The sequence below is a fragment of the Oncorhynchus masou genome, unplaced genomic scaffold (genome assembly GCF_036934945.1).
Source record: "Oncorhynchus masou masou isolate Uvic2021 unplaced genomic scaffold, UVic_Omas_1.1 unplaced_scaffold_698, whole genome shotgun sequence".
In the NCBI taxonomy this organism is placed as follows: Eukaryota; Metazoa; Chordata; class Actinopteri; order Salmoniformes; family Salmonidae; genus Oncorhynchus; species Oncorhynchus masou.
The window spans coordinates 249,017-269,708 of NW_027013438.1; the positions used below are offsets into that span (position 1 = coordinate 249,017).

The 20,692-nt window shown below is 45.2% G+C and overlaps 1 protein-coding gene and 2 non-coding genes across 5 annotated transcripts; 1 reads left to right on the forward strand and 2 right to left on the reverse strand.

The window, feature by feature from the left end:
* Positions 1–4,298: 4,298 nt before the first annotated feature.
* Positions 4,299–4,462, reverse strand: LOC135537019 (U1 spliceosomal RNA). Its single transcript, XR_010455109.1, has one exon. It is a non-coding gene; the product is annotated as a U1 spliceosomal RNA (small nuclear RNA).
* A 2,416-nt stretch (positions 4,463–6,878) lies between these two features.
* LOC135537020 (U1 spliceosomal RNA) lies at positions 6,879–7,042 on the reverse strand. The gene has a single exon (XR_010455110.1). It is a non-coding gene; the product is annotated as a U1 spliceosomal RNA (small nuclear RNA).
* A 1,118-nt stretch (positions 7,043–8,160) lies between these two features.
* Positions 8,161–20,593, forward strand: LOC135537015 (OCIA domain-containing protein 1-like). 3 transcript variants are annotated; one of them, XM_064963231.1, is made up of 9 exons: positions 8,161–8,434; positions 8,748–8,832; positions 8,995–9,048; positions 10,006–10,053; positions 10,142–10,268; positions 10,357–10,444; positions 16,554–16,647; positions 17,692–17,856; positions 20,081–20,593. In XM_064963231.1, the coding sequence occupies exons 1-9, from the start codon at positions 8,384–8,386 to the stop codon at positions 20,116–20,118; spliced, it is 750 nt and encodes a 249-aa protein (XP_064819303.1). In that variant the 5' UTR covers positions 8,161–8,383; the 3' UTR covers positions 20,119–20,593. The 3 variants fall into 3 exon arrangements, with proteins under 3 accessions (XP_064819303.1, XP_064819304.1, XP_064819302.1); XM_064963230.1 differs by having other exon boundaries at positions 8,162–8,434; positions 20,078–20,593; XM_064963232.1 differs by lacking the exons at positions 17,692–17,856; positions 20,081–20,593 and adding an exon at positions 17,599–17,684.
* The last annotated feature ends 99 nt before the right edge of the window (positions 20,594–20,692 follow it).

The following is a 20,692-nucleotide window of genomic DNA, read 5'->3' on the forward strand; positions in this document are numbered from 1 at the left end:
TGAAAGTGGATTGTAATATCAGTGGGTTGTAATGTCAAAGTGGGTTGTAATGTCAAAGTCGGATGTAATGTCAGTGGGTTGTAATGTCAAAGTGGGTTGTAATGTCAGTGGGTTGTAATGTCATAGTGGGTTGTAATGTCAGTGGTTTGTAATGTCAGTGGTTTGTAATGTCAGTGGGTTGTAATGTTAGTGCGTTGTAATGTCACTGGGTTGTAATGTCACTGGGTTGTAATGTCAAAGTTGGTTGTAATGTCAGTGGGTTGTAATGTCAGTGGGTTGTAATGTCAGTGGGTTGTAACGTCAGTGGGTTGTAATGTCAGTGGGTTGTAATGTCAAAGTGGATTGTAATGTCAGTGGGTTGTAATGTCAGCTAGTTGTAATGTGAAAGTGGATTGTAATGTCAGTGGGTTGTAATGTCAGCGGGTTGTAATGTCAGCGGGTTGTAATGTCAGTGGGTTGTAATGTGAAAGTGAGTTGTAATGTCAGTGTGTTGTAATGTCAGCGGGTTGTAATGTCAGTGGGTTGTAATGTCAGTGGGTTGTATTGTCACTGGGTTGTAATGTCAGTGGGTTGTAATGTCAGTGGGTTGTAATGTCAAAGTGGATTGTAATGTCAGTGGGTTGTAATGTCAGTGGGTTGTAATGTGAAAGTGGATTGTAATGTCAGTGGGTTGTAATGTCAGCGGGTTGTAATGTCAGTGGGTTGTAATGTGAAAGTGAGTTGTAATGTCAGTGGGTTGTAATGTCAGCGGGTTGTAATGTCAGTGGGTTGTAATGTCAGTGGGTTGTATTGTCACTGGGTTGTAATGTCAGTGGGTTGTAAAGTTAGTGGGTTGTAAAGTTAGTGTGTTGTAAAGTTAGTGGGTTGTAATGTCAGTGGGTTGTAATGTCAAAGTGGGTTGTAATGTCAGTGGGTTGTAATGTCAGTGGGTTGTAATGTCAGTGGGTTGTAATGTCAAAGTGGATTGTAATGTCAGTGGGTTGTAATGTCAGTGGGTTGTAAAGTTAGTGGGTTGTAAAGTTAGTGGGTTGTAATGTCAGTGGGTTGTAGTGTTAGTGGGTTGTAATGTCAGTGGGTTGTAACGTCAGTGGGTTGTAATGTCAGTGGGTTGTAATGTCAAAGTGGGTTGTAATGTCAGTGGGTTGTAATGTCAGTGGGTTGTAATGTCAAAGTGGATTGTAATGTCAGTGGGTTGTAATGCCAGTGGGTTGTAATGTGAAAGTGGATTGTAATATCAGTGGGTTGTAATGTCAAAGTGGGTTGTAATGTCAAAGTCGGATGTAATGTCAGTGGGTTGTAATGTCAAAGTGGGTTGTAATGTCAGTGGGTTGTAATGTCATAGTGGGTTGTAATGTCAGTGGTTTGTAATGTCAGTGGTTTGTAATGTCAGTGGGTTGTAATGTTAGTGCGTTGTAATGTCACTGCGTTGTAATGTCACTGGGTTGTAATGTCAAAGTTGGTTGTAATGTCAGTGGGTTGTAATGTCAGTGGGTTGTAATGTCAGTGGGTTGTAACGTCAGTGGGTTGTAATGTCAGTGGGTTGTAATGTCAAAGTGGATTGTAATGTCAGTGGGTTGTAATGTCAGCTAGTTGTAATGTGAAAGTGGATTGTAATGTCAGTGGGTTGTAATGTCAGCGGGTTGTAATGTCAGCGGGTTGTAATGTCAGTGGGTTGTAATGTGAAAGTGAGTTGTAATGTCAGTGGGTTGTAATGTCAGCGGGTTGTAATGTCAGTGGGTTGTAATGTCAGTGGGTTGTATTGTCACTGGGTTGTAATGTCAGTGGGTTGTAATGTCAGTGGGTTGTAATGTCAAAGTGGATTGTAATGTCAGTGGGTTGTAATGTCAAAGTTTGTTGTAATGTCAGTGGGTTGTAAAGTTAGTGGGTTGTAAAGTTAGTGGGTTGTAATGTCAGTGGGTTGTAATGTTAGTGGGTTGTAATGTCAGTGGGTTGTAACGTCAGTGGGTTGTAATGTCAGTGGGTTGTAATGTCAAAGTGGGTTGTAATGTCAGTGGGTTGTAATGTCAGTGGGTTGTAATGTGAAAGTGGATTGTAATGTCAGTGGGTTGTAATGTCAAAGTGGGTTGTAATGTCAAAGTCGGATGTAATGTCAGTGGGTTGTAATGTCAAAGTGGGTTGTAATGTCAGTGGGTTGTAATGTCATAGTGGGTTGTAATGTCAGTGGTTTGTAATGTCAGTGGTTTGTAATGTCAGTGGGTTGTAATGTTAGTGCGTTGTAATGTCACTGGGTTGTAATGTCACTGGGTTGTAATGTCAAAGTTGGTTGTAATGTCAGTGGGTTGTAATGTCAGTGGTTTGTAATGTCAGTGGGTTGTAATGTTAGTGCGTTGTAATGTCACTGGGTTGTAATGTCACTGGGTTGTAATGTCAAAGTTGGTTGTAATGTCAGTGGGTTGTAATGTCAGTGGGTTGTAATGTCAGTGGGTTGTAACGTCAGTGGGTTGTAATGTCAGTGGGTTGTAATGTCAAAGTGGGTTGTAATGTCAGTGGGTTGTAATGTCAGTGGGTTGTAATGTCAAAGTGGATTGTAATGTCAGTGGGTTGTAATGTCAGCTAGTTGTAATGTGAAAGTGGATTGTAATGTCAGTGGGTTGTAATGTCAAAGTGGGTTGTAATGTCAAAGTGGGTTGTAATGTCAGTGGGTTGTAATGTCATAGTGGGTTGTAATGTCAGTGGTTTGTAATGTCAGTGGTTTGTAATGTCAGTGGGTTGTAATGTTAGTGCGTTGTAATGTTAGTGCGTTGTAATGTTAGTGGGTTGTAATGTTAGTGAGTTGTAATGTCGCTGGGTTGTAATGTCACTGGGTTGTAATGTCAAAGTTGGTTGTAATGTCAGTGGGTTGTAATGTCAGTGGGTTGTAACGTCAGTGGGTTGTAACGTCAGTGGGTTGTAATGTCAAAGTGGGTTGTAATGTCAGTGGGTTGTAGTGTCAAAGTGGGTTGTAATGTCAGTGGGTTGTAATGTCAGTGGGTTGTAATGTCAAAGTGGATTGTAATGTCAGTGGGTTGTAATGTCAGTGGGTTGTAATGTGAAAGTGGATTGTAATGTCAGTGGGTTGTAATGTCAGCGGGTTGTAATGTCAGTGGGTTGTAATGTGAAAGTGAGTTGTAATGTCAGTGGGTTGTAATGTCAGCGGGTTGTAATGTCAGTGGGTTGTAATGTCAGTGGGTTGTATTGTCACTGGGTTGTAATGTCAGTGGGTTGTAAAGTTAGTGGGTTGTAAAGTTAGTGTGTTGTAAAGTTAGTGGGTTGTAATGTCAGTGGGTTGTAATGTCAAAGTGGGTTGTAATGTCAGTGGGTTGTAATGTCAGTGGGTTGTAATGTCAGTGGGTTGTAATGTCAAAGTGGATTGTAATGTCAGTGGGTTGTAATGTCAGTGGGTTGTAAAGTTAGTGGGTTGTAAAGTTAGTGGGTTGTAATGTCAGTGGGTTGTAATGTTAGTGGGTTGTAATGTCAGTGGGTTGTAACGTCAGTGGGTTGTAATGTCAGTGGGTTGTAATGTCAAAGTGGGTTGTAATGTCAGTGGGTTGTAATGTCAGTGGGTTGTAATGTCAAAGTGGATTGTAATGTCAGTGGGTTGTAATGCCAGTGGGTTGTAATGTGAAAGTGGATTGTAATATCAGTGGGTTGTAATGTCAAAGTGGGTTGTAATGTCAAAGTCGGATGTAATGTCAGTGGGTTGTAATGTCAAAGTGGGTTGTAATGTCAGTGGGTTGTAATGTCATAGTGGGTTGTAATGTCAGTGGTTTGTAATGTCAGTGGTTTGTAATGTCAGTGGGTTGTAATGTTAGTGCGTTGTAATGTCACTGGGTTGTAATGTCACTGGGTTGTAATGTCAAAGTTGGTTGTAATGTCAGTGGGTTGTAATGTCAGTGGGTTGTAATGTCAGTGGGTTGTAACGTCAGTGGGTTGTAATGTCAGTGGGTTGTAATGTCAAAGTGGATTGTAATGTCAGTGGGTTGTAATGTCAGCTAGTTGTAATGTGAAAGTGGATTGTAATGTCAGTGGGTTGTAATGTCAAAGTGGGTTGTAATGTCAAAGTGGGTTGTAATGTCAGTGTGTTGTAAATGTCAAAGTGGGTTGTAATAAGTGGACCAGGAACATGTCTGTGGCGTGGTAATTGTTGACAAGCCAAATGTCATTCTAATGCCACATTCAATAGTCATTCAACTGATAACTAAGAAAATGCTGACTAATTTCCTTCTCAACACGTAACTCATTAGAACCCCGAGTTAAAACATTATATCCGCTCCTATTTTTTTTTTTAACATCAAGATCAGGGGAGAGCGCGAACGCAGTCCCCCACTACCAGAAATTATGCAATCGAGATTTCCACATTTGAGAAATTCGCAGGGGTCAGCACAGCCGGAGTGCAATGGCTGAGCCTCGCCCTGGGTGAACCGCCTTCGTGATCACGGTGTCTCCCTTGCCAGGTAAGTATGAGTTGTACACGTTGGTAGAGGAGGAGTGATTCTAGGACAAAGGGGTTTGACTCACGGTTACCACTTCTACTACTGATAATACCACATCATATTGAACAGGGTTTAATGACGTTTACGAATACAGTTGCGGACAAGGCGAAGAAAAAGCGATGCATCTTGTTTTACTATATGATATTACTGTTCGACTGTTTTCCCATCATGCAACACGGTAGAAATTATATACACATTGAATATTTTCTCTAAAATGTCCGTCTGGTTACACACAAGTAGTGCGATGTACCAAAATGCTGAAATCACATTCGTGCACACAGCCAACCGGAAGATATCACTTATTTCTGGTGTTTTGTAGCGTTCCAGACGTTGTAGGAATAGTTTCATCACGCTTGTTTTCTGCTCTCAGTAAAATGTGATTCCACCATCGACCACAGGGTGGCATACGACCCACAGATATGGAGGAGAAACAGTAGCCTACGACTTCATCAACAAGACACAGTAGTAGCTACTCGGGGTGTGCTGGCATGGCCATACTCGTATTTGTAATTTGTCACAGTAGCAGGTAGCATAAATCTAAATGATTACACTATGATCAGACCAGAAACACGCCAGGAAAAGAGATTGGATGAAATGATGAAGCCAGCGGAGGAAGAACTACAGCTTCACTCTATCCAATCAGAGCAGCAGGATCAACCTACAGCCCCGCCCTCCTCTTTCCAGACATACAAACGAGCCAGGTGATTGATATTACATCACGCACATGACTGAATGATTTTTCCCTGGCACCCGAAAAAAAATAAAGAAGTTTATTCCGATCACAGACTATTACAAAAAAATAATCGTATCCAAAAATTGTCCATATCAGTTACGATCCTCGTTTTGTCTGACTACTCGACACACCTCTAGTAGCTACAGTTACAGATATATTAATAATGAACCCATTGTTCTATCTGTGGTAATAGGACGTGGGAGAAAAGTTTTTCTTAATAACAGTAAGTGTTACACATATTGATTGATGCATACGATGTGCACATACTGAAATCACAGTCAAAAATTGCTTGACTGAGTGGTTGTTTTGACCTCCATAGATGAGTTTTGATTTATTTAACCTTTATTTAACTCGGCAAATCCGATTAATTCAACTAGGCAACAAATTCTTATTTACAATGACGGGCCTACACCGGCCAAACCTGGACAACGCTGGGCCAATTGAATAGGCTACTACAACTCGTAGTTTTGTCGTACTTTTCTGACAGGTGATCTATTATAAATTATAAACTGGGTGGTTTCAGCCCTGAATGCAGATTGACAAAAACAAATGTTTGTGCTGTTCTAATGTAGTTTATAACCAGTTTGTAATAGCAATAATGCCCATCTGAGGTTTGTTGTATATGGCCAATGTTAGAGTGACCCATATCCACAAGAAGGACAGACAAAACAGACCTGTATCTATTTTGAGTGTGCAGTCTAAGGTGCTGGAAAAAGTCATGTATGAATAGATGAATGAATATACTGGCGAGAACACTCTTATCAGAATTACAGTCTGGTTTGAGAAAGACCCACTCCACTGACATCTCTGTTTTGACCGACTTCATCAGGAAATAAAGTGGACCAGGGACATGTCTGTGGCGTGGTAATGGTTGACCAGGGAAATGACTGTGACATGGTAATGGTTGACCAGGGAAATGACTGTGGCATGGTAATGGTTGACCAGGGAAATGTCTGTTGTCATGGTAATGGTTGACCAGGGAAATGTCTGTGGCATGGTAATGGTTGACCAGGGAAATGTCTGTGGCATGGTAATGGTTAACCATGGAAATGTCTGTTGTCATGGTAATGGTTGACCAGGGAAATGTCTGTGGCATGGTAATGGTTGACCAGGGAAATGTCTGTTGTCATGGTAATGGTTGACCAGGGAAATGACTGTGGCATGGTAATGGTTGACCAGGGAAATGTCTGTGTCATGGTAATGGTTGACAAGGGAAATGTCTGTTGTCATGGTAATAGTTGTCCAGGGAAATGTCTGTGGCATGGTAATGGTTGACATTTACTGTGGTTTTAAATTACAAACTGTCCTATAAATGATTTAATAATCCAGCAAATAAAAGACCTCAATCCAGATTACGTCATGAGGGCACAAAATGATCCATTCACAAGTAGGCCTTTTCCTTGACATTATCAGGACATGACAGGCATAATCACCAGTGCTACAATAACACATCACACACATCCGGGTTATCAGAAGACAAATGTATCTCTGAGGCCTTTAAGTTGACTTTTAAACAGATCATGCATTCTATAGCCATTCATCTGATAAGAAGATGTAAATGTTGACAAATGTCCCTCTCAACACGAAACTCAACAGAACTGTGAGTTAAAACACATCAAATGATGTTTCTACATTACTTTTAACATCAAGATCAGGGGAGAGCGCGAACGCAGTCCCCCACTACCAGAAATTATGCAATCGAGATTTCCACATTTGAGAAATTCGCAGGGGTCAGCACAGCCGGAGTGCAATGGCTGAGCCTCGCCCTGGGTGAACCGCCTTCGTGATCACGGTGTCTCCCTTGCCAGGTAAGTATGAGTTGTACACGTTGGTAGAGGAGCACTCCTTCCAGGACAAAGGTGTTTGACTCACGGTTAGCACTTCTACTACTGATAATACCACCTCATATTGAGCAGGGTTTAATGACATTTACGAATACAGTTGCGGACAAGGCGAAGGAAAAGCAATACATTTTGTTTTACTATATTATATCACGGACCGACTCCTTACCCATCATGCAACACGGTAGAAATTCTGTATACATTGCATTTTTTGTCTAAATGTTGGTCTGGTTACACACAAGTAGGGCGATGTACCAAAATGCTGAAATCACATTCGTGCACACAGCCAACCGGAAGACACCACTCATTTCTGGTGTTTTGTGGCGTTCCAGACGTTGTAGGAATAGTTTCATCACGCTTGTTTTCTGCTCTCAGTAAAATATGATTCCACCATCGACCACAGGGTGGCATACGACCCACAGATACGGAGGAGAAACAGTAGCCTACTACTTCATCAACAAGACACAGTAGTAGCTACAATGGGTGGTTTTTAATTAATTGTTTTATTTCACCAAGTTCTAATTTTCAAACTGCGACCTGGCCAAGAATAAAGCAAAGCAGTGCGACAAAAACAACACAGAGTTACACATACCCAAACGTAGTCAATAACACAATAGAAAGATCTATGTACAGTGACATGGCCATACTCGTATTTGTAATTGTATCTGTAAATTGGCAGGATGATACTCGTGATCGGAGTGCGCCGAGGTGTGTGTTTGTTTGTGTGTGGGCAGCTCCATTTGCTATCAATCAGAATATGCATTAGCGTTTCATCTTTATCCCTACCACTTGCCCTCTTGTGAGATATAATGCACATTGATAGCAAACCTCCTCGTCGTGTGGTTTGTATCATAGCAGCAGACAGCAGCAATCTAAATGATAATCTATGATCAGACCAAAAACATGCGAGGTTTGTGTCGTGCATAAGAACAGCCATTAGCCGTGGTATATTGGCCACATGGGGTTAATATGATAATTGGATTTAGAAAAAAAAAGAGCTGGAATAAATTTCCTCGTATAATGTTGTTCCTCTATGAATGCGATTTTACTGCTAAGAAAAACATTAAAAATAAAAGTCCACGTTAAACTTCCCGTTCCATAGGTACTACTACTTCCGGGTCAGCTTCGTTCCATGCAATGACATTGTAACCAAATATTTACGAAATCAAATACGGGGAGTGTGTCTGTGCACGTTTTTGCTATTCATGCTATGAATTTGTACCAGACATTTACGAAATCAATACGGGGAGTGTGTCTGTGCCAGTTGTTGCTATACATGCTCTGAAATACAAAGTTGACCGACATTGTTTTACAATATGACACCAATGTCTACGGGATTCACAGATGAGCGACAGGGCGAAGCACAGGTAAACACGCAACAGAAAGCTGCTCCAGTAACTCAGCTACTGTTCCCTAGCTAGCCTCATCTGTCTCTTGCAGTCATTTAACATGCTTACTGCTACTAGCAAGCTGGAGGCTAACTAGTCAACGTTTTCTATGCACTCGAATTCTTGACAACCACAAAAAAAAACACAAACCGTTTACGTCAATGAATATGTATTTATAAAATCAATCAAGGTTCGTTTTTGGGACAGCTAACGTGTGTGTGTGTGTGTGTGTGTGTGTGTGTGTGTGTGTGTGTGTGTGTGTGTGTGTGTGTGTGTGTGTGTGTGTGTATAGAGTCCTGTAGGAATGGACTATATCCCCACAGAAGATGAGAGGAGAGTCTTCAGAGAGTGCAACCAGGAGAGTTTCTGGTACAGATGTAAGTTACCATGGGCAACACCAGACTCACAAAATAGCAATAGATTTTACAGGAGTCTGTGTTTGACAGGAGTCAGGTTCATGCTCAATATATCATTCCTTCTATGTACAGGTATTGGTGCACACGTGATTCTAACCTGGTTTCTCCCCTCCCTTCCTACAGCCGTGCCCTTCTCAGTGGTCAGCATGCTTGTCACTCAAGGCCTCATCCATAGAGGTAGGCCCACCTCCCATTTCCATCATCACTTTATCTTAGTGTATGATAGTGTATGATCTAGGAGAGCATCTCAATACTCTGATATAGAATAGTAGCTTCCGGTTAGAGATACCTTAATGACACGTGGCGTCCAAGAGGAACGTGCAGAGATGGCAGCCAAAAAGATGGAGGTTTTCTGCAGAGGGCTGCAGATGTATCACACCTATACATCTTTTGAGTGTCTGCAACCCACCTGGTCGACACTTGCCTTTTCTACCATGAATTGGACTAGTGACATCAAGACCGACTCTCCTGTGTTCCTTCCTGTCTTAACCCTGGTGACATCAAGACTGACTCTCCTGTGTTCCTTCCTGTCTTAACCCTGGTGACATCAAGACTGACTCTCCTGTGTTCCTTCCTGTCTTAACCCTGGTGACATCAAGACTGACTCTCCTGTGTTCCTTCCTGTCTTAACCCTGGTGACATCAAGACTGACTCTCCTGTGTTCCTTCCTGTCTTAACCCTGGTGACATCAAGACCGACTCTCCTGTGTTCCTTCCTGTCTTAACCCTGGTGACATCAAGACCGACTCTCCAGTGTTCCTTCCTGTCTTAACCCTGGTGACATCAAGACTGACTCTGTGTTCCTTCCTGTCTTAACCCTGGTGACATCAAGACTGACTCTGTGTTCCTTCCTGTCTTAACCCTGGTGACATCAAGACTGACTCTGTGTTCCTTCCTGTCTTAACCCTGGTGACATCAAGATTGACTCTCCTGTGTTCCTTCCTGTCTTAACCCTGGTGACATCAAGACCGACTCTCCAGTGTTCCTTCCTGTCTTAACCCTGGTGACATCAAGACTGACTCTGTGTTCCTTCCTGTCTTAACCCTGGTGACATCAAGACTGACTCTGTGTTCCTTCCTGTCTTAACCCTGGTGACATCAAGACTGACTCTCCTGTGTTCCTTCCTGTGTTTTAGGAGCTCTGACGTTGTCGTCCAGGTTTGGATCTCTCCCTAAAGTGGCCTGTGAGTTCACTGAACACAGATGTTTGTGTATAAAAAAAGTGTGTGTGCATTGTTATTATGAGATTGTAATACAGATGTGTGTCCCCAGTTGCGGGGCTGTGTGGCTACCTGGCAGGGAAGATGTCGTACATGAAACATTGTCAAGAGAAGTTCAAGAGGCTGGAGCACTCCCCTCTGGGAGAAGCACTGAGACAGAGGACCAGACCCAATGCACAGTCAGTAACACACACACACACTCACTCACTCACTCACTCACTCACTCACTCACTCAACCTCACCTCACGCACTCCTCTTCTCTCTCAGGTCGTCTCAGGGCCCCCAGTCAGAGATGAGTGACCCCGACCAGGTGACCTTTGACCCCATGTTCCAGGCCTCTGACCCCCAGAGCCAGGTACACACACACACATTTAAATACTTTCTTTGAATCCACCCATCAAATGTACATTAAAAATGGATCCAAACATTTCAAAGTTCCGTGTATGCATGGCAACCAACAGTACAGGAAGCGCCTCCTTCTCCAAACAGCTAGGCTGCCCACGACAGCTGAAACAGAGCAGTACCTAGCCAACTCCTCTGCCATAGTTATCGTCTCTGTTCTCTCTGGCCCCCCCAGTTCTCTCTGGCCCCCCCTGTTCTCTGAAACAGTGTCGACACAGTCTAGTGTTGTAGTAGCTGGGAGACAGAGTGGTCAACACAGTCTAGTGTTGTAGTAGCTGGGAGACAGAGTGGTCAACACAGTCTAGTGTAGTAGTAGCTGAGAGACAGAGTGGTCAACACAGTCTAGTGTTGTAGTAGCTGGGAGACAGAGTGGTCAACACAGTCTAGTGTTGTAGTAGCTGGGAGACAGAGTGGTCAACACAGTCTAGTGTTGTAGTAGCTGGGAGACAGAGTGGTCAACACAGTCTAGTGTTGTAGTAGCTGGGAGACAGAGTGGTCAACACAGTCTAGTGTTGTAGTAGCTGGGAGACAGAGTGGTCAACACAGTCTAGTGTTGTAGTAGCTGGGAGACAGAGTGGTCAACACAGTCTAGTGTTGTAGTAGCTGGGAGACAGAGTGGTCAACACAGTCTAGTGTTGTAGTAGCTGGGAGACAGAGTGGTCAACACAGTCTAGTGTTGTAGTAGCTGAGAGACAGAGTGGTCAACACAGTCTAGTGTTGTAGTAGCTGGGAGACAGTGGTCAACACAGTCTAGTGTTGTAGTAGCAGAGAGACAGAGTGGTCAACACAGTCTAGTGTTGTAGTAGCTGGGAGACAGAGTGGTCAACACAGTCTAGTGTTGTAGTAGCTGAGAGACAGAGTGGTCAACACAGTCTAGTGTTGTAGTAGCTGGGAGACAGAGTGGTCAACACAGTCTAGTGTAGTAGTAGCTGGGAGACAGAGTGGTCAACACAGTCTAGTGTTGTAGTAGCTGAGAGACAGAGTGGTCAACACAGTCTAGTGTTGTAGTAGCTGGGAGACAGAGTGGTCAACACAGTCTCAGTCTAGTGTTGTAGTAGCTGAGAGACAGAGTGGTCAACACAGTCTAGTGTTGTAGTAGCTGGGAGACAGAGTGGTCAACACAGTCTAGTGTTGTAGTAGCTGAGAGACAGAGTGGTCAACACAGTCTAGTGTTGTAGTAGCTGGGAGACAGAGTGGTCAACACAGTCTAGTGTTGTAGTAGCTGGGAGACAGAGTGGTCAACACAGTCTAGTGTTGTAGTAGCTGGGAGACAGAGTGGTCAACACAGTCTAGTGTTGTAGTAGCTGGGAGACAGAGTGGTCAACACAGTCTCAGTCTAGTGTTGTAGTAGCTGGGAGACAGAGTGGTCAACACAGTCTAGTGTTGTAGTAGCTGAGAGACAGAGTGGTCAACACAGTCTAGTGTTGTAGTAGCTGGGAGACAGAGTGGTCAACACAGTCTAGTGTTGTAGTAGCTGGGAGACAGAGTGGTCAACACAGTCTAGTGTTGTAGTAGCTGGGAGACAGAGTGGTCAACACAGTCTAGTGTTGTAGTAGCTGGGAGACAGAGTGGTCAACACAGTCTAGTGTTGTAGTAGCTGGGAGACAGAGTGGTCAACACAGTCTAGTGTTGTAGTAGCTGGGAGACAGAGTGGTCAACACAGTCTAGTGTTGTAGTAGCTGGGAGACAGAGTGGTCAACACAGTCTCAGTCTAGTGTTGTAGTAGCTGGGAGACAGAGTGGTCAACACAGTCTAGTGTAGTAGTAGCTGGGAGACAGAGTGGTCAACACAGTCTAGTGTTGTAGTAGCTGGGAGACAGAGTGGTCAACACAGTGTAGTGTTGTAGTAGCTGGGAGACAGAGTGGTCAACACAGCCTCAGTCTAGTGTTGTAGTAGCTGGGAGACAGAGTGGTCAACACAGTCTAGTGTTGTAGTAGCTGGGAGACAGAGTGGTCAACACAGTCTAGTGTTGTAGTAGCTGGGAGACAGAGTGGTCAACACAGTCTAGTGCTGTAGTAGCTGGGACACAGTCTAGTGTTGTAGTAGCTGAGAGACAGAGTGGTCAACACAGTCTAGTGTTGTAGTAGCTGGGAGACAGAGTGGTCAACACAGTCTAGTGTTGTAGTAGCTGAGAGACAGAGTGGTCAACACAGTCTAGTGTTGTAGTAGCTGGGAGACAGAGTGGTCAACACAGTCTAGTGTTGTAGTAGCTGGGAGACAGAGTGGTCAACACAGTCTAGTGTTGTAGTAGCTGGGAGACAGAGTGGTCAACACAGTCTAGTGTTGTAGTAGCTGGGAGACAGAGTGGTCAACACAGTCTCAGTCTAGTGTTGTAGTAGCTGGGAGACAGAGTGGTCAACACAGTCTAGTGTTGTAGTAGCTGAGAGACAGAGTGGTCAACACAGTCTAGTGTTGTAGTAGCTGGGAGACAGAGTGGTCAACACAGTCTAGTGTTGTAGTAGCTGGGAGACAGAGTGGTCAACACAGTCTAGTGTTGTAGTAGCTGGGAGACAGAGTGGTCAACACAGTCTAGTTTTGTAGTAGCTGGGAGACAGAGTGGTCAACACAGTCTAGTGTTGTAGTAGCTGGGAGACAGAGTGGTCAACACAGTCTAGTGTTGTAGTAGCTGGGAGACAGAGTGGTCAACACAGTCTAGTGTTTTAGTAGCTGGGAGACAGAGTGGTCAACACAGTCTCAGTCTAGTGTTGTAGTAGCTGGGAGACAGAGTGGTCAACACAGTCTAGTGTTGTAGTAGCTGGGAGACAGAGTGGTCAACACAGTCTAGTGTTGTAGTAGCTGGGAGACAGAGTGGTCAACACAGTCTAGTGTTGTAGTAGCTGGGAGACAGAGTGGTCAACACAGTCTAGTGTTGTAGTAGCTGGGAGACAGAGTGGTCAACACAGTCTCAGTCTAGTGTTGTAGTAGCTGGGAGACAGAGTGGTCAACACAGTCTAGTGTAGTAGTAGCTGGGAGACAGAGTGGTCAACACAGTCTAGTGTTGTAGTAGCTGGGAGACAGAGTGGTCAACACAGTGTAGTGTTGTAGTAGCTGGGAGACAGAGTGGTCAACACAGTCTAGTGTTGTAGTAGCTGGGAGACAGAGTGGTCAACACAGTCTAGTGTTGTAGTAGCTTGGATACAGAGTGGTCAACACAGTCTAGTGTTGTAGTAGCTGGGAGACAGAGTGGTCAACACAGACTCAGTCTAGTGTTGTAGTAGCTGGGAGACAGAGTGGTCAACACAGTCTCAGTCCAGTGTTGTAGTAGCTGGGAGACAGAGTGGTCAACACAGTCTAGTGTTGTAGTAGCTGGGAGACAGAGTGGTCAACACAGTCTAGTGTTGTAGTAGCTGGGAGACAGAGTGGTCAACACAGCCTCAGTCTAGTGTTGTAGTAGCTGGGAGACAGAGTGGTCAACACAGTCTAGTGTTGTAGTAGCTGGGAGACAGAGTGGTCAACACAGTCTAGTGTTGTAGTAGCTGGGAGACAGAGTGGTCAACACAGTCTAGTGTTGTAGTAGCTGGGAGACAGAGTGGTCAACACAGTCTAGTGTTGTAGTAGCTGGGAGACAGAGTGGTCAACACAGTCTAGTGTTGTAGTAGCTGAGAGACAGAGTGGTCAACACAGTCTAGTGTTGTAGTAGCTGGGAGACAGTGGTCAACACAGTCTAGTGTTGTAGTAGCAGAGAGACAGAGTGGTCAACACAGTCTAGTGTTGTAGTAGCTGGGAGACAGAGTGGTCAACACAGTCTAGTGTTGTAGTAGCTGGGAGACAGAGTGGTCAACACAGCCTCAGTCTAGTGTTGTAGTAGCTGGGAGACAGAGTGGTCAACACAGTCTAGTGTTGTAGTAGCTGGGAGACAGAGTGGTCAACACAGTCTAGTGTTGTAGTAGCTGGGAGACAGAGTGGTCAACACAGCCTCAGTCTAGTGTTGTAGTAGCTGGGAGAGAGAGTGGTCAACACAGTCTAGTGTTGTAGTAGCTGGGAGACAGAGTGGTCAACACAGCCTCAGTCTAGTGTTGTAGTAGCTGAGAGACAGAGTGGTCAACACAGTCTAGTGTTGTAGTAGCTGGGAGACAGAGTGGTCAACACAGTCTCAGTCAAGTGTTGTAGTAGCTGGGAGACAGAGTGGTCAACACAGCCTCAGTCTAGTGTTGTAGTAGCTGGGAGACAGAGTGGTCAACACAGTCTCAGTCCAGTGTTGTAGTAGCTGGGAGACAGAGTGGTCAACACAGTCTCAGTCAAGTGTTGTAGTAGCTGGGAGACAGAGTGGTCAACACAGCCTCAGTCTAGTGTTGTAGTAGCTGGGAGACAGAGTGGTCAACACAGCCTCAGTCCAGTGTTGTAGTAGCTGGGAGACAGAGTGGTCAACACAGCCTCAGTCCAGTGTTGTAGTAGCTGGGAGACAGAGTGGTCAACACAGTCTAGTGTTGTAGTAGCTGGGAGACAGAGTGGTCAACACAGTCTCAGTCCAGTGTTGTAGTAGCTGGGAGACAGAGTGGTCAACACAGTCTCAGTCCAGTGTTGTAGTAGCTGGGAGACAGAGTGGTCGACACAGCCTCAGTCTAGTGTTGTAGTAGCTGGGAGACATAGTGGTCAACACAGTCTCAGTCCAGTGTTGTAGTAGCTGGGAGACAGAGTGGTCAACACAGCCTCAGTCCAGTGTTGTAGTAGCTGGGAGACAGAGTGGTCAACACAGTCTCAGTCCAGTGTTGTAGTAGCTGGGAGACAGAGTGGTCAACACAGCCTCAGTCTAGTGTTGTAGTAGCTGGGAGACAGAGTGGTCAACACAGTCTCAGTCCAGTGTTGTAGTAGCTGGGAGACAGAGTGGTCAACACAGCCTCAGTCCAGTGTTGTAGTAGCTGAGAGACAGAGTGGTCAACACAGCCTCAGTCCAGTGTTGTAGTAGCTGGGAGACAGAGTGTTCAACACAGTCTAGTGTTGTAGTAGCTGGGAGACAGAGTGGTCAACACAGTCTCAGTCCAGTGTTGTAGTAGCTGGGAGACAGAGTGGTCAACACAGTCTCAGTCCAGTGTTGTAGTAGCTGGGAGACAGAGTGGTCGACACAGCCTCAGTCCAGTGTTGTAGTAGCTGGGAGACAGAGTGGTCAACACAGTCTCAGTCCAGTGTTGTAGTAGCTGGGAGACAGAGTGGTCAACACAGCCTCAGTCCAGTGTTGTAGTAGCTGGGAGACAGAGTGGTCAACACAGTCTCAGTCCAGTGTTGTAGTAGCTGGGAGACAGAGTGGTCAACACAGCCTCAGTCCAGTGTTGTAGTAGCTGGGAGACAGAGTGGTCAACACAGTCCAGTGTTGTAGTAGCTGGGAGACAGAGTGGTCAACACAGTCTAGTGTTGTAGTAGCTGGGAGACAGAGTGGTCAACACAGTCTAGTGTTGTAGTAGCTGGGAGACAGAGTGGTCAACACAGTCTAGTGTTGTAGTAGCTGAGAGACAGAGTGGTCAACACAGTCTAGTGTTGTAGTAGCTGGGAGACAGTGGTCAACACAGTCCAGTGTTGTAGTAGCTGGGAGACAGAGTGGTCAACACAGTCTAGTGTCGTAGTAGCTGGGAGACAGAGTGGTCAACACAGTCTAGTGTTGTAGTAGCTGGGAGACAGAGTGGTCAACACAGTCCAGTGTTGTAGTAGCTGGGAGACAGAGTGGTCAACACAGTCTAGTGTCGTAGTAGCTGAGAGACAGAGTGGTCAACACAGTCTAGTGTTGTAGTAGCTGGGAGACAGAGTGGTCAACACAGTCTAGTGTTGTAGTAGCTGGGAGACAGAGTGATCAACACAGTCTAGTGTTGTAGTAGCTGGGAGACAGAGTGGTCAACACAGTCTAGTGTTGTAGTAGCTGGGAGACAGAGTGGTCAACACAGTCTCAGTCTAGTGTTGTAGTAGCTGAGAGACAGAGTGATCAACACAGTCTAGTGTTGTAGTAGCTGGGAGACAGAGTGGTCACAGTCACTGGCTCAGTTTTACAGATCAGTCCGTGTCCAACCTGATCTCCCGTCATTCCAACACCACGTGTTCCGTGTAAGTGTTTCCGTGTTGATTGTGTGTGTCAGGTCCCACCCAACGCCAGAGACTATGGATACAGTGACGCCCCCACCACGGCACAGGCCAGCCGCACCGCTGCAGACATCGACCACAACATGCCAGGTAACCGTGGCAGCAAGTAGTAACCTAACTACAGTTGTTAACCATGACAACCCTCCAACGGTATCCTCCTCGTTAGAACTGCCTGATTTAACCTCAGTCTGACCCCCCCCCCCCCCACACCCTCCACACCTCTCCTCCTGCAGCTCAACCTCTGACCTCTAACCTGTATTTCTTGAATGTCTGTCCCCTGCAGCCCAGGGTCGTTTTCACTAGGAACCGAGCCGTGAAGGGTGCAGGGTGAAGTTGGCTCTAGACACTGATCTTAGGTCAGTTGCAAAATATTTAAAAAAAAAACACAACATGCAACAATTTCTGAGTTACTGTTCATATAAGGAAATCAGTCAATTGATATATATTCATTAGGCCCTAATCTATGGGTTTCACAGGCCTGGGAATACAGATACCTTTATATATATATTTTTAAAGTAGGGGTTTGGATCAGAAAACCACTCACTATCTGGTGTGACCACCATTTGCCTCTTCAATGGCTGTGCAAAGTTGTTGGAAATTGGCGGGAGCTGCAACACACTGTGGTAGACGGGTCTTTCCAGAGCATTCTAAACATGCTCAACGTCTGGTGTACGCAGGTCGTGGAACTGGGACATGTTCAGCTTCTGAGAATTGGTTACAGATCTTTGTGCCATATGGGGGCGGGTCATTATCATGCTGAAACATGAGGGGATGGCGGTGGATGAATGGCACGACAATGGGCCTCAGGATCTCCTCACGGTATCTCTGTGCATTCAGATTGCCATTCATAAAATGCAATTGTGCAAACTGGGATGGGCCTATCTGAATTTGTCAAATAAAAAAGTGCTTGTGTTCTTTTTCCTGACCTGTCACCTCTGACCCCTGAAGCCCAATTGTTCCAATATGACGAGGAGCCCAGGAGGAAGCCAATCATGTACGAGGACTTCTAACCTTTACCCTCAAACCTCTGCCCCCCTCCAGCCCAGTCGTTCCTGGATGACGAGGAGCCCAGGAGGGAGCCAATCATGTTCGGGGACTTCTAACCTTTACCCTCAAACCTCTGCCCCCCTCCAGCCCAGTCGTTCCTGGATGACGATGAGCCCAGGAGGAAGCCCATCATGTACGAGGACCTAAGGAACAAGAACCGAGAAACCTACGAGGTCACGCTTACCCAGAAGGCTGAGACGCTGCTCAAACCAGAGTCTGACCGGCCAGGGAGGACCGCCCCCAAGAAGGATGGTGAGTCAGTGTTGTGTCCCAAATGGCACCCTATTCCCTATGTAATGAACTACTTTAGACCAGAGTTGGCACCCTATTCCCTATATAGTGCACTACTTTAGACCAGAGCCCTATGGCACCCTATTCCCTATATAGTGCACTACTTTAGACCAGAGCCCTATGGCACCCTATTCCCTATATAGTGCACTACTTTAGACCAGAGCCCTATGGCACCCTATTCCCTATATAGTGCACTACTTTAGACAGGAGTCCTATGGCACCCTATTCCCTATATAGTGCACTACTTTAGACCAGAGCCCTATGGCACACTATTCCCTATATAGTGCACTACTTTAGATCAGAGCCCTATGGCACCCTATTCCCTATATATTGCACTACTTTAGACCAGAGCCCTATGGCACCCTATTCCCTATATAGAGCAGTACTTTAGACCAGGGCCATATTCCCTATATAGTGCACTACTTTAGACCAGAGCCCTATGGCACCCTATTCCCTATATAGTGCACTACTTTAGACCAGAGCCCTATGGCACCCTATTCCCTATATAGTGCACTACTTTAGACAGGAGTCCTATGGCACCCTATTCCCTATATAGTGCACTACTTTAGACCAGAGCCCTATGGCACCCTATTCCCTATATAGTGCACTACTTTAGACCAGAGTTGGCACCCTATTCCCTATATAGTGCACTACTTTAGACCAGAGCCCTATGGGACCCTATTCCCTATATAGTGCACTACTTTAGACCAGAGCCCTATGGCACCCTATTCCCTATATAGTGCACTACTTTAGACCAGAGCCCTATGGCACCCTATTCCCTATATAGTGCACTACTTTAGACAGGAGTCCTATGGCACCCTATTCCCTATATAGTGCACTACTTTAGACCAGAGCCCTATGGCACCCTATTCCCTATATAGTGCACTACTTTAGACCAGAGTTGGCACCCTATTCCCTATATAGTGCACTACTTTAGACCAGAGTTGGCACCCTATTCCCTATATAGTGCACTACTTTAGACCAGAGCCCAATGGCACCCTATTCCCTATATAGTGCACTACTTTAGACCAGAGCCCTATGGCACCCTATTCCCTATATAGTGCACTACTTTAGACCAGAGTTGGCACCCTATTCCCTATATAGTGCACTACTTTAGACCAGAGCCCTATGGGACCCTATTCCCTATATAGTGCACTACTTTAGACCAGAGCCCTATGGCACCCTATTCCCTATATAGTGCACTACTTTAGACCAGAGCCCTATGGCACCCTATTCCCTATATAGTGCACTACTTTAGACCAGAGCCCTATGGCACCCTATTCCCTATATAGTGCACTACTTTAGACCAGAGCCCTATGGCACTCTATTCCCTATATAGTGCACTACTTTAGACCAGAGTTGGCACCCTATTCCCTATATAGTGCACTACTTTAGACCAGAGCCCTATGGCAACCTATTCCCTATATAGTGCACTACTTTAGACCAGAGTTGGCACCCTATTCCCTATATAGTGCACTACTTTAGACCAGAGCCCTATGGCACCCTATTCCCTATATAGTGCACTACTTTAGACCAGAGCCCTATGACACCCTATTCCCTATATAGTGCACTACTTTAGACCAGAGCCCTATGGCACCCTATTCCCTATATAGTGCACTACTTTAGACCAGAGTTGGCACCCTATTCCCTATATAGTGCACTACTTTAGACCAGACCCCTATGGCACCCTATTCCCTATATAGTGCACTACTTTAGATCAGAGCCCTATGGCACCCTATTCCCTATATAGTGCACTACTTTAGACCAGAGCCCTATGGCACCCTATTCCCTATATAGTGCACTACTTTAGACCAGAGCCCTATGGCACCCTATTCCCTATATAGTGCACTACTTTAGACCAGAGCCCTATGGCACCCTATTCCCTATATAGTGCACTACTTTAGACCAGAGCCCTATGGCACCCTATTCCCTATATAGTGCACTACTTTAGACCAGATCCCTATGGCACCCTATTCCCTATATAGTGCACTACTTTAGACCAGAGTTGGCACCCTATTCCCTATATAGTGCACTACTTTAGACCAGAGCCCTATGGCACCCTATTCCCTATATAGTGCACTACTTTAGACCAGAGTTGGCACCCTATTCCCTATATAGTGCACTACTTTAGACCAGAGCCCTAATGGGTTTTATCATCCCTTCATCGTCTCCTCTCTTTTAGCAGGGAAGAAGAACGTCTACGGAGACAGCTTGGAGGAGTGAGTCTCTCCATCTGTTATCACTGACGGTGCTGATTGGACTACAATACCCACAAACCCCTTCTGGTTGCTTTGCTATTATTTACGTCACAATATATGAATGTATGGGATAATCTCAATTGCATTTCCTTGATTCCTTGCGTCCTCTCTCCTCAAAACCCATTGGATGAGGAGGTCAGGGGGTAGGCAGGTAGCCTAGGGGTAAAGAGCGTTGGGCCAGTAACCAAAAGGTTGCTGGTTCAAATCCCCAAACCAACTAGGTGACAAAAAAAATCAGTCGACATGCTCTTGAGCAAGGAAATTAAACACAATTGCTCCTGTAAATTGCTCTCGATAAGTGTCTGATAAATTAATTAAATACTTTTTTTTTTAAATTAGGCCCCCCCCTCCTTGCTAGGAATCAAGGAAAGGAGATTCTCCCATTTGTCTGTCTGTGTCTTTTGAAAACATGTCAATAAACCCAATTGGTTTTGAAATAACGTTGTCTTTTTGTGTGTCTGTCAATCAGAGAATGATAAGAGGCCTCTATTGGCCAAATGGCCTTTCCAATTCATTGGCTGATACCTCCTGTGTTTTGT